General features: G+C 49.0%; 1 protein-coding gene across 1 annotated transcript; it reads left to right on the top strand.

The window, feature by feature from the left end:
- Nucleotides 1-16: 16 nt before the first annotated feature.
- On the top strand, nt 17-10,727 carry PSMD13 (proteasome 26S subunit, non-ATPase 13). Its single transcript, XM_027090568.1, has 13 exons — nt 17-341; nt 1,986-2,064; nt 3,935-3,969; nt 4,053-4,108; nt 4,340-4,383; nt 4,569-4,655; nt 5,610-5,781; nt 6,766-6,845; nt 6,926-7,051; nt 8,637-8,699; nt 9,288-9,368; nt 9,552-9,668; nt 10,235-10,727. The coding sequence occupies exons 1-13, from the start codon at nt 247-249 to the stop codon at nt 10,328-10,330; spliced, it is 1,131 nt and encodes a 376-aa protein (XP_026946369.1). The 5' UTR covers nt 17-246; the 3' UTR covers nt 10,331-10,727.
- Nucleotides 10,728-13,061: the final 2,334 nt, after the last annotated feature.

Genomic DNA, 13,061 nt, shown 5'->3' with positions numbered 1-13,061 from the left:
CGTACTCTTCAACGCCAGAGTAGCACGGCCAGCTGCCAGGGGATTCCGGTACAAATCTTGAGGAGAACTCTGCCCGAAGGAAATAGGCACGGTTACCATGACAACCAGGAGCGCCCCACGTCGCGTATGGCGTTCCCGGCCTGCCCCGCGCGACGCGGCGCCGGAAGTGAGTGAGCATTTCTGGCAGCCCTACCCCGCGGCCTGGCCATCCCCGCAGTACCGCTGTCCCGGCGTCTTCCTCCCGTCATGAAGGACGTACCCGGCTTCTTACAGCAGAGCCAGAGCTCCGGTCCCGGCCAGGCCGCCGTGTGGCACCGTCTGGAGGAGCTCTACACTAAGAAGTGAGCCCCGAGCCAAGGGGACCCGGGCGTTCTGGGATGGGAGAGCGACACGGAGTGGGTACGGGGGAGGCCCGGGACCTTGATGGACTGAGGGCGCTCAGACCCGTGTGGAGAGAGTGGGGACAGGCTAGACCGAGGAGGTGCGCTGAGGACCCCGGAAGGCAGGGCCGACGAGGGAGGGGGTGACATCCCACAAGGACCGAGGAGGAGAGCCATAGGCTGGGTTTTGGGATCTAGGGTTCACTGCCTTCCAGACCGAGGGGCTGTGACTGAGGCTTCGAAACTCCCCTTCCTTCTGGACTTACGAAAACGGTTCAGGGCTCTGATTTTACCTCTTGATTCCAGTCAAACAAGCAAAACACCCTTTTGGGGTCAGGCTGCCATACATTTTGTATAACAGATACCGGTGTCTTGTACTTAGCTTTGTCATAGTGGCACTGTAGCTACAGTTATCTTTCTCGGCAGTCTGGAGCAGATAAACCAGAGGCCAGTGCAGTTTATTTTTTTTCCCCCTGTTGATTCTGCCTCAGGTTACACGGTGGGGTGCAACCACTTCTCCCCTCTCCCATGGCCCATACTTTTTATTGCATTTCATGTTGGGCTTTGTGCCCCTAGAGAGGTCTCAGTTTTGCTTAGAAACGGTGAATTTCAGAACAATTAAATTATCAGTTGCTGAGCAATAATCTCTTTTTAAATGAATCGAATGAGTTGCTGGCATTGGTTTAGTGATGTTCCATAGAAAAATACACCTCTTGTAATACCTCCCTGTTAACAACCCTAGCTTTTAGCATAGTGCCTTTCACATGGATATTCAGTATGTGTTGGTTTTTTTGTTTTTGTTTTTGTTTTGCGGTACGCGGGCCTCTCACTGCTGTGGCCTCTCCCGTTGCGGAGCACAGGCTCCGGACGCGCAGGCTCAGCGGCCATGGCTCACGGGCCCAGCCGCTCCACGGCATGTGGGATCTTCCCGGACCGGGGCACGAACCCGTGTCCCCTGCATCGTCAGGCGGACTCCCAACCACTGCACCACCGGGGAAGCCCTCAGTATGTGTTTTGATGATGTTCAGCAGCCTTCTGCTATTAGCAATTTTTGAGAGAAAATTCTTAGTTTTTGGCAAATAGTTGCATGTGTAGCACTTTGTATTTTTCAGAGCATTTTATCTGCACTCTTAGAAATTAGCCTTTGGTTTCAAGTGTGCTATGTCATGGTTCTAGAGGCTTTCTGTATTAGCTCATTCAGTCCTTCATCCCATTTAAAGATGAGGAAGCTGAAGCTCAGTTTAAGCTCCTTCCCTGAGATACTCAGCTAATAGGTAGAAGAGCCAGGAGTTCAAATTAGGTATGTGTGATTCCAGAGTTCTTGTTTCCAGTCAAGCCTCTCAACGCTTTGAGGTAGTCTGGAAAGGTGTTCTCCATTCATAGCTGAGGAAACTGAGTCTTGGAGAGGTTAAGTGATCTCAGGGTGACATAACCACTGAGTGGCAGAGCCAGGGAAAGAACTCAGCTTTAAAACACATCCGCTTTAGCATTCTTGTATTACACAGTAGAGACTGGTTAGTATTTGTTATTTGATAGGACCATCAAGGGTGAAGATGTCTGTGACTGACGCTAGGTTATAGGTCTTAAGAGCCTTGTGTTTTTCAGGTTGTGGCATCAGCTGACACTTCAGGTGCTTGACTTTGTGCAGGACCCATGCTTTGCCCAAGGAGATGGTCTCATTAAGGTAAATGATTTGCCATGCTAGGTCAGAGTATATAAATGTGTTCAAGTACTTTTTAAAATAATAGGTGGGCTTTACAATAATAATATCTATAACAATAAGCCTATTCAGCCACCACTTTTTGTCAGGTGCCGTTTGTTCTGAGTGCTTTACACATTTACTCATTCACCTGTAACAGCATTGGGAGATAAGTACTACTGCTGTCCTATTTCTGTCCTGTTTTTTTTTTTTATGTAGAGGCAGACACCAAGAGATTAAGTGACTTGCCATAGATCACAGCTAATAAGTGACAGAAGAGGATTCAAACACAGACATTCTGGCTCCTTCTAAAATCCCGACCTAAAATGCTCTCTCTTAGCATGCCCCTGTATCTTATTGTTTATAGATTTTTTTTTGTTAATTTATTTGGCTGCGCTGGGTTTTAGTTGGGGCATGAGGGATCTTCGTTGCCACGTGCGAGATCTAGTTGCAGCATGCGGGCTCTTAGTTGTGGCATGAGGGATCTAGTTCCCTGACCAGTGTTCAAACCCGGGCCCCCTGCACTGGGGACGCGGAGTCTCAGCCCCTGGACCACCAGGGAAGGTGGACAACTGTTATAACTGCCGTCACTCCTCTTCCCTCTCCCCCACTGACGCTGCTTGTTTGCCCGAACGCTTTGTCCTGGGCAGTGTGGAGGATGTGCTTCACTGGGGGACAGGAGGCTTGGAGGGGGAATGCTGCTTAGTATCATGCTGCCTCTGTAATAGAGCACTTCTAGAATTTTGTCAACAGAAAAATACACTCTCTGCCCCAGCCTTTCCCAGATCCCCTGACAAAACCACCCCACCCCAGATTTGTTCACTGGTAGCCTACTCTTTGAAGTCTTTCCTGACATCTCTCCTTGTTGTCTTTCTCTTGGATTCTGGATGAATCAGAGGAACTGATTCATGCATTGGAACTGCAAGCTAGTTCATAATGGTAGTTTGAATTATTTGCCCTGAATACATTACTTTATATGTGCTCACAGTGAAGCTTACCACTTTGTTATTACACCATCTGGGCTTCTAAGATTTTCTTGTGGTTTATATCTACCAGTTTGACATTTTACAAGTTCAAAGGAACTTGTAATCGTCTGTAAGTCTGGAGATTTTGCTGGGCATGCTGTCTTCTGGAATATGTGGGAAAATGATAAATTAGAGCTGTCTTAATATTTGTTCCCTAAGGTTCTGTATCATCGTTATGGATAATTCATAATTGTTCGTCTCTCTTCTTTGGCTTCTTGTCTTTAAATCACTTTCTACTCATAGCAGAATATTTGCAACCTCTCTCATTGGCTGCTCCAGCTATGTGCTTTCTTCTTTGCTTTTTAACTCACAGTGTTGTCACTTATTTGTTTGCAAGTCTCTCTTCTCTACTAGGCCAGAAGCTCCTTAAAAGCTCAGTTTTTGTCTTGTACATTCTCTGTCTGTAGTGCCTAGCAAAGGGTCTGAGTAAGTGCTCAAATGTTTGCTGAATGGCTAAGCTATTTGATAATGGGACGTAATTAGCCTGCCACCTTCTGACCTCTGTCAGGTTAGTGAACCTTTCAGACTGATAGTCTGTTTACTCAGCATACTTTGGAGGACGAATAGAGAAGTTGGTCTTCGGGAGATTCTCACAGGGTAGGGTTCTAATTCCCAAAGCCAGAAAAAAAAAAAAAAAAACCATAGCTTTCTTCAGTAATTGATTGGTGATCATTTATGTGAACTTAATAAGCCCCAATATGGGTCTTCTGTCATTCAGTAAACATTTACGCAATGCCTGCTGCGTGATGGGCATCATGGTAGTGTCTGAAGTTTTGCTTTTGCCGAGTGAAAGACGTCCTGTAATTACTCTCCATGTTTTGGTTCTACAGCTTTATGAAAACTTCATCAGTGAATTTGAACACAGGTAAAACTCTTTTGTCAGTTTTTGTTTTTGAAAATGGATACGTTGATATTTGTTGACACTCAAAGATGTGGTTTTTATTTCAGGGTGAATCCTTTGTCCCTGGTAGAAATCATTCTTCATGTAGTTAGACAGATGACTGGTGAGTCTCACTTTGTTTCATAAAGGAATAGATCCTAATGGTAATTTAAATGATCTTGAAGTATAAGTTATTTGAACTTTTGCATTTCAGTAGAAAATGTAAAATTCTAAGTTTTGTATTTTACGGTCTAAACCTAAAGATTATCCCACCTAAAAATGTCCTGGTTGGTCGAAACTAATCTGTAAAGATACTCTGTTGGTGGTTCTTCTGACTTTGTTCTCTCTTTTCTAGATCCTAATGTGGCTCTTACTTTTCTGGAAAAGACTCGTGAGAAGGTAAATGGGAAGTTTGAGCCAGATCTTTTAAAATATGTTTGACTTATAGTTTGTGTCTGTGCTTACTGTTCACAACTCTAGAGACCAGTGTGTCTCTAGTCCTGAAGCTTAAATCAGTGTACAGATACCTTCCTTGTTAGTCTGCTGCCCACGGTTCTGAGGCTCCCTTGTTTCTGATTCTTTAGGTGAAAAGTAGCGATGAGGCAGTGATCCTGTGTAAAACCGCAATTGGAGCTCTAAAATTAAATATCGGGGACCTACAAGTTACAAAGGTGAGATTGCCGCAGTACAGATTATCGTTGTTTAAAGTTGTAGGGGGCAAAAATCCTATTTTTCTTCTTTATTTATTTTTAAATAATTTTAAATTACAAGAAAGTTGCAAAAATAGCAAAAGAACTCTCCTCTACCCTTACCTCAGACTCCCATTGTTGACATTTCACCACTTTGCCTTGTTGTTCTGTGTGTATGTGGTTTTTTTTTTTTCTTTTCAAAACCACTTAAGAATAAGTTGTTGATACGATGCCTGTTGCCCTTAAACAGAGTTCTCCCCTGTGTGACCACAGCACGCCCATCCAGCAGGAGCCCACACAGCCTCCAGTGGTCCACAGCACGTGGGTTCTCGCCATTCACCATTGACCCAGCCCTTTCTGCTTCCTAATTATCATTGTTGAAGACTCCTGTCTGTGTTTATGCCTTTCTTACTTTCATTTTAGTGTAATTTGGGGGATAGGTGTGAATATGGATAGCAGACCAACTTCTGTGGTCAGTGCATCATACAGACACTCCCGACACGCCATCCCTTCAACACTTGGCATTTTCAGCTGCTCAGCTCTTACTGATCTGTTGAGATGAGATGGTGTCTCACTGAAAGTTTACTTTACATTTCTTGATTACTGATTACCACTCTGCTCACGTCTCCACTTCTATAAATTGCCCGTTTTATCTTTTCTTTTGCCCATTTTTTTGTGTTGCTTATCTTCTCTTGATTTTTAAGAGTTTTTTACTTAGCCTTGGTCATATTCCCCTATGGGTTGCATGTGCTTTAAATATCTTTTCATAGTCTATAGCTTGTCTTTGTTCTTTTTTCTGTGTTTTGGATGAACTGAAGTTTTCCATTTTAACATAGTCAAATTAGTCATTTGTGGCTTTTGCTTTTCATCTTGTCATATGTTACTTGAAAAATGTTTCAAGTTACAAAGAAAGGCAATTTCACTTCCTGTGTGTAGGAAACAATTGAAGATGTTGAAGAAATGCTCAATAACCTCCCTGGGGTGACATCCGTTCACAGTCGTTTCTACGACCTCTCCAGTAAATACTATCAAACAATCGGAAACCATGCCTCCTACTACAAAGATGCGCTGCGGTTTCTGGGCTGTGTTGACATCAAGGATCTGCCAGGTAACGTGGCCAGAAAGTCCATGTCACACGAGGAACTCACTCACACGTCATAGCAGCTGTGACATGCCTGAGGCAGCCAATCTCAGGAATTATTCAGATGTGTTCATTCCTTTTAGAAGAAAGTCCATGTGGTGGGAAGAGTTGTTTAAGCTTCGTTTCTGCATTGTATTTGTCTTCAGCGTTTAATTCAGGTGAAAATGAGGCTCGCACCTCGTAGCCCCTTTACTGCCCCTTCTCCAGGTCTCTGTGTTCTCTGAGTCAGAGGCCTCTGTGAGAAGGACAGTGATGCAGGTGCCTTAACCCCTCGCAGGATGGAGGGCACGGTGAGATCCCTGAACCTGGGACTCTTGTCGTAAAAACTGAAATGCTGGGCCCAGGGGAATAAATTATGGAATTTTCAAGGGTTTGAGGGTGGAAAGAAAAGTGGCCAGTGACTTTTGGGAAAAGTGCAAAAGGAATATGTGTTTAGAAAAGAAATGTAGCCTATTTCAGCATATTTTAGATGTTTTCCACAATATACTGTTGAAGCTAAGGGGACCAGCAACTCCTAAAATTGTTAGTACAGTTTCAATTGCTGCATCTCAAGAAAAATATATTGGAAAAAGCAACTAATGTGTCAAGAGAATAAGGGAACAGAGTTCTAGTCAAAAGAAGCTAAATGTGGTGGCTTGAAGGTAAATAAGAAGTGGTGCTGCTTCCCATGCAGGCGAGGGGATGAGGGGCACACCCGCCAGGCAGCAGACAGGCTGAAAACGTATAGTTCGGTGAGGATAAGCAATGAGTGCCTTTCCCACAAAAGCCATTTATGTGGTTCCAGGTATGATCTAAGTCAATCCAATACTTTAAAAGAGATGGCTAATCATAGGGCTTTGTAATACAACCATTACACAGAACAGTTTCTTTACATTTTATGTGAGACTCCTAAAGCCAAACGGGACTGAGTCTCGTGCCTGGCGCGTAACTGGAGCTGTGTTGTTGCCGTAGTGTCTGAGCAGCAAGAGAGAGCTTTCACGCTGGGACTAGCAGGACTTCTTGGCGAGGGAGTTTTCAACTTTGGAGAGCTGGTAAGTGGGCCTGGGGTGCAGATTCCTTAACACAGGGGACACTGTGACTTTTTGTCAGCTGACCGTCTCCGTCCTCACAGCTCATGCACCCCGTGCTAGAGTCACTGAGGAACACTGACCGGCAGTGGCTGATTGACACCCTCTATGCCTTTAACAGCGGCAATGTAGAGCGATTCCAGACTCTGAAGACCGCCTGGGGCCAGCAGGTCAGTCACAGGCGGGGCTGGCGGAGTTCATCCGTGTGTCCGCTGTCTGTTGAGCGCCTTCCCTCTACACGCCACTTTGCTCTCATTGAGCAGGTGGTTCGGTCGCTGATTAGTTGCTGTGGTAACTCGGTTACTGTGGCAGTGCTCAGGGCCACAAGCAGAGAGAGCTTCCCCTGTGTTGGGTGGAGGGGGTGTGACCGAAAGCTTCCCCAAAGAAGGACTGCTCTGTGTGTGACCTTAGGAATGAGTAGGAATTAGCTAGTGACGAGTATGGAAGAGCATATGCCCAGCAGAGGGAGAGGAAGCTTTCCGCATGTTGGCAAAGTGAGACAGGGCGCGTGGGGCTAGAGCGCGTGAGTGACTAGAGAGTGGGGAGATCGTGGGGTGGGGAGGGGACAGGAGCAGAGGTGCGGGGAGTGGGGGGAGAGGGGTCTGCATGGGGGAGGGGCCGGGGAGAGGGAAGGAGCCTGTGTTGAGTGGGAGTCAGTGAGGAGAGCACTTAACAAGGATTTGAAGTTTAACAGTAAGGTTATTCTTTTTAAATGAAATTATTAGAAGCAAATAATTACTAAAATGTTAATGGTGATAGGAATTATGGTTGTGTTATAGTCTTTGTACTTTTCTGGAACTTTCCATCTTCTCAAAGTTCAAGGTGAACTTGTAGGACTCACACATAAGGGCACAGAGTAGATAACAATGGGCTGTGAAGAAAGCAGATGCAGCCAGCCTAACGAGGCCTGTGTGTTGGCGTCTCAGGAAGGTGTGCCACTCAGAAAGAAAGACGGCTGGCACGGAGATGTCAGGAAGGTGTGCCACTCAGAAAGAAAGACGGCTGGCACGGAGAGTCAGGAAGAGTCGGAACTTGAGAGGTGCTTGCCAGCAGTATCTGTCCAGGCAGCAAGAGCTCGTTTGGGGGAGGGGCCCTTTCTGAAGAGCTTGACTTGTCCATGGCTGTAGCAGAAGTGTCACTGTCAGGGCTGCCCGTGTCGGGGTCTGAGCTACTAAACGTCTGAGTCAAGGAAGCTGCTCTCCACGGTTTGGCTCTGTGCTCAGCAAATAGCCTTTAGACACAACTGCAAGGAGATTGTACAGGTTGTGCAGAAGGTGCATTCTGGTTCTCATGACAGTGCCACTTTTCGTGACAAATTAGTAACTTGCTCTTTCAGTTTAGAGTAAGTCTCCGGAACTCCAGCGGTGTGTCCCTCAGAGGCCCCATTGACACCCAGCTGACTGAGCAGGCAGTGCACCCAGACCCGCTCAGGCGTCGGCTGTGCCCTCCCCGCCTTTCCTCGTGAGGAGCCCTCCTGCAGCACCTGCATACACCCTGTGGCCCCGCCCCCTGGTGTTGGTGACAGCAGCACAAATCCTACCTTGTAAACTCCTTGTCTTGGAAAATCCTTAGGCCTTCAACTAAGCACTCTTCTAATGATTTCCTGAGAAAAGTGAAGTTCAGATCCCTTGAAGCAAATGATGAGCCTCAGTGATCTAAAGTGTTTGGACCTGCCCAGTTTCTTTTTGTTCAGTTGACGGCTGTAGAAAGAATTTCAAAGCCAGGTCAGGTAACTGGTACCCTTTCGCTTTGCAGCCTGATTTAGCAGCCAGCGAGGCCCAGCTTCTGAGGAAAATCCAGTTGCTGTGTCTCATGGAGGTAAGCGAGGCCCCGCCCACTTCCAGGCCCTCGGGGCGCAGCCTGAGCTGGGCTGCTAGCTCTCCTGTCCCGCACCCTCTCCAGCACCTTTCCTCTTCCTCTGCCACCACTTGCTTTTTTAGTTTGTGTTTGGCTCTCAGCTTAGATGACGCCGCCTCCGAGAGGTATTCCCCGACCACCTGCGCTACGGGAGCTGCCACCTCATTGCACTTGCCGTTCTTTGCATGCTCATCCGGTTTCCCACACTAGAATTTAAGCTTCTTGAGAAAAGGGACTTTGTGTTTCTAGTTCCCCATGGAATCCCCAGCTCCAGGTACAGCCCTGGCACATGGCAGCCTCAAGTACTTGTTCAGGAAACGAATAGTGACTCTTGTAGAAAACTACCATAAAGCGTGCTTCACCTTCTTACCTAGGAATTGAAAGCTTAGTGAGATAAGATATATGACTAATATTAAGAAAGTTTTCGTATGTGTGGTACTGATAAGATCTGTATTTTCAGAGCAAGTATTGACAGACATATCCCTTATCAATCAGTTCTCTGACAATCTTTTTTTGGAAAAATAGTTAATAAACAAAAATATTTTTCAGATGACTTTCACACGACCTGCCAATCACAGACAACTCACCTTTGAAGAAATTGCCGAAAGTGCTAAAGTCACCGTGAACGAGGTACAGAGTTCTTAGACTCGGGATGTGCAGCAGCAAAGCTGCTCCTCGGGGGCGGTCAGGACTCCTGTGTGAGATCACAGAAAGAAACTGCTCCTCGTTCCCCTCGTGTTTCACAGCTGGCGGGGTCCGCAGGTACGTGCGTGTTGGCACCAGGGTGTCTTACACGACCCCCTCTCTGCACAGGTGGAGTTGCTGGTGATGAAGGCCCTCTCGGTGGGGCTGGTGAAAGGCAGTATTGACGAGGTGGATAAGCGGGTTCACATGACCTGGGTGCAGCCCCGCGTGTTGGATTTGCAACAGGTGATGTGCTTGAAATACATAGTTCAGCTTTGCGGGTGTTTTGGGTTGTATCTGTGCTGCCTTTGTTTCATTTGGATGGAAGCCATTTAGGAAGAAAGCATTATTAGACAGGAGATTTCGGAGAATGAATTACTGCTCTAGGGACTAAGGGCTTTTCAAAGAACCTAATTGAATGCAAGCTTGAGATTTGAGCCCTGCATTTAAAGCGTATTGTGACAACAGTGCTGGTTGTGCTGATGATGTCTTTTAATCTTTAATTTGGTGCTCTGATCAAATACTTTCCTGGTTCCGTGACTTGAGCTCATATCCATCTTATTTATATTTGCTGGAAATTTAATCCTGTGGCTTTCCTCTATTCTTGCCTGTTTTCTTTCATGCAAGTTTTTCCTCATGTCCTTCTGATAGAATTGGCTGGGATAATCCCATCTCACACACCCCGCTTTCCCAGCTCTGATGTCCTTTTTATTAATGCTGCCCGAAAGGATTAGCTGGAAATTTAGGACTGCCCCGTCAGGTGCTGTGATTCCCAAGGGCCTTAACACACGTGTGTCCTGGTTTGCCCTCAGATCAAGGGGATGAAGGACCGCCTGGAGTTCTGGTGCACCGACGTGAAGAGCATGGAGATGCTGGTGGAACACCAGGCCCACGACATCCTCACCTAGTCTCCCCTGCCCTGACCTGTCTGGAGAGGTGTTTCACGGCTGATAAAACTGGCAGCTGAGAAGACCTGCCTTTAATTGGGGGTGGGGGGGGGATTCAGTTTGGAGTAGGGACTGTTGTTCTTGCTGTGAAGACTGTCACAGAGCACTGTCATCGATGGGGGTGCCCAGCCACAGGCAGACGCCTCCTTTGTGGCTGTCACCATAGCCTGCAGTGGGGAGGAGCCGCCAGGCTGAGTGATGAGGTAGCAGGAGTGTGGGCCCCCCGCCCCCGGAGTCACAAGGGGTAGCCCTAGTGTGCAGGGGGCCCACTCCAGGGTTGGCCTCCATTACATCACCTGTGTGAACATGTTTTCCAGCGTGGTTTGAGAATGTTTCTATAACTAATGCCTTGCTCTGTCCTTTTCGTGGTTCTGTTTCCTTAGGCTTAGCGTCCAGGTCAAGCCTATGCCTAAAGTGATTAATAAGCAGGAGATGGAACCTAGGGAGGGCTTGGTGGGGATTTGGCCTTGGTTTTCCTCACCCTCTGCTCTGAGGAAAGGGCATCCCTGCCCACACAGGGCACAGGGCAGAGCCAGAGCAGAGGGCGGTGGGCACGGCAGCCAAGGAAGCGAGTCCTGCCTTTATTGTTGCTCAGAGAGACGTGGTGTCTATTCCTTCTGACAGGTGTCTACCCCATTGCCACCTAGTTGGCAGCTTCTGTGGCCTCAGTGCCCGGGTGCTGACAGGAACCAGCCCGCAGACAGCTGGGTGCTGGGCGTCGGGGCGGGCGGTGCGGGGTGGAGATGCACATACACAAAGAATCACTAAGGAAACGTTAGGAGGAAGGATGGTTTAATCCGATCTTCCAGTCTGTGCCTGGAGCGGTGACCGTGAAGGCTTCATGCTATGGAGCTCTTCTTGTAGCTCTCCAGGTGGTACATGACCCAGCCCGCGGGGATCAGGAAGCCGAGGAACATCACAGAGAGCCCGATGGCCTGCTCCTGCGTTGAGAAAACGCATGAGTCCACTAGGCCCAGGCTGACTGCCTCTGAACCTGGGGCCTAACCAGAGCAGGGTGGAGAGCTAGACAGGCTGCCCTGGACCCTCGGCCCAGCCGTGTTCACGCCATCTGCCCCAGACAGACTTACCGGGTGTCAGGTGGAGAGACCTGCGAGGTGTGAGCAGTGACCCCTGCGGTCATGAGGGAGGACAGCCTACTGGGCTCCAGTCTGTAGGTGGGGCCTCTCATCACAGCCCCACCCCCTGCCCAAGAGCCTGACCTGTGCCTGGGCCTTGAACTCCTTCCCACCAGGCATTACATGCACCCTCCCTTCCGGTCACCTGCGGACTGCGTGTCAGGCATGTGTTAAGTTGCTGAGTGGCGGTCCTGTTTGAAAGCCTGGGTGGGACTCCCTGTGTGTGTGTGTGCGTGCGCGCGCGTGCACATGCATGCATGTGTTCAGAGGCCGTCCCACCCGCCACCCTGTGTTCTTTCTCAGTGACTGCACCCTCAGAGCCAGGCTCTGAAGCACTAGCTATATTTCACCTTCATCGTTTCTTCCTGAAACAGCCTGGACCAGTCGCCCCACCCCTCCCCCAAGTGAATCAGACACCAGGTTGGAGACCAATCCTTCCTTTAGACTTTCACTCCCAGAGGTTTCAGAGCGACGTTTCCAGAACAGGAAACGTGTTCAGTCCTAGTCCTATGACCTTGGGCAGATGACCTTCTAGACCTTGGTTTGTTTATGCTTAAAATAGAGATAGTTGTTGACTCTCCTGGAGCTCCAGGGTCACAGGTTTGCATTTTCACCTGTACTCTCACAGACCCTCAAACCAGCCCACTCTTCCCCTTTAACGGGTTGTAAACGAGATGCACTGAGCGCCCTCCAAGCCCAGCCGTCAGCACCACTGTTTGCCAGACGGCAAGTAGGGGCCTGAGAACAGAGAGCCTCCCACCCCCCAACTGACTCTGCAGGCTGCCTTGGGAGTCTGGCCTGCAGGTGATGGCTGCAGGGACCCCTTTCTTGGACTTGGGACACTTCCAGCCAAGGGAATGAGACCTAGCACCAGGATCCCCTCTACATGCAGGCCTGAGAGGACACCCCTCTCCCCTCTGTGTCCTGCCCCAAACCCACCTCATCCTGAGAACATCTCAGGACTGCCCACTCCCCCTGCCCAGGTCAGGCCACCCCCCCCACCCCCGCCCCCCATGCCCCACTGCCTTGGCGGGACCTACCGTTGGAGAAGTGGGTGTTCTGGCCGGCTTGTCAGAGATGTGTGCCTTGGGGACCACCCAGCCCCCCAGGGGTGCTTTCAGCAGCCTGACGGCGGGAGCCAACCTCAGCATGCTTGCGGGGCCGAGCTCCTCCCTAGCCTAGTGAAGTCCCGGTGTGTGCTTGGCGTGGCCTCTGCTCACTTGCTTGTTGGGGCTTTTTATAGCTCAGGGAGGCAGCCTCAGCTGTCCACTCCTGTCACAGGGCTTGGCAGAAGGAGACCTGCTTGGAACTGGGAGAGAAGGGGCCTCAGACCAGCAGCCTCCAGGCCCAATCCCTGCTGTGGCCCCTCTCCACCTGATGCTGGTGCCTTAGCCTGGGAGCCCTTCCCTCATGTTTTCATGTGTTTTCAGGTCATGCAGGCCCTGATCAAACGATGTCTCCTCAGACGTGTCTTGTTTTAGCTGGCGTGTCAGCCCCACAAGGTCGGGGACTGGTGTGTTCACCACGGAGTCTTTGGGGCCTAGATCAGGTTTTCA

Source organism: Aethalodelphis obliquidens, unplaced genomic scaffold, assembly GCF_003676395.1.
Source record: "Aethalodelphis obliquidens isolate GAN/ISIS:26980383/991018 unplaced genomic scaffold, ASM367639v1 scaffold69, whole genome shotgun sequence".
Lineage (NCBI taxonomy): Eukaryota > Metazoa > Chordata > Mammalia > Artiodactyla > Delphinidae > Aethalodelphis > Aethalodelphis obliquidens.
Note: the sequence above shows the minus strand (reverse complement) of the source record. Positions and strands in the feature narration are given on the sequence as shown.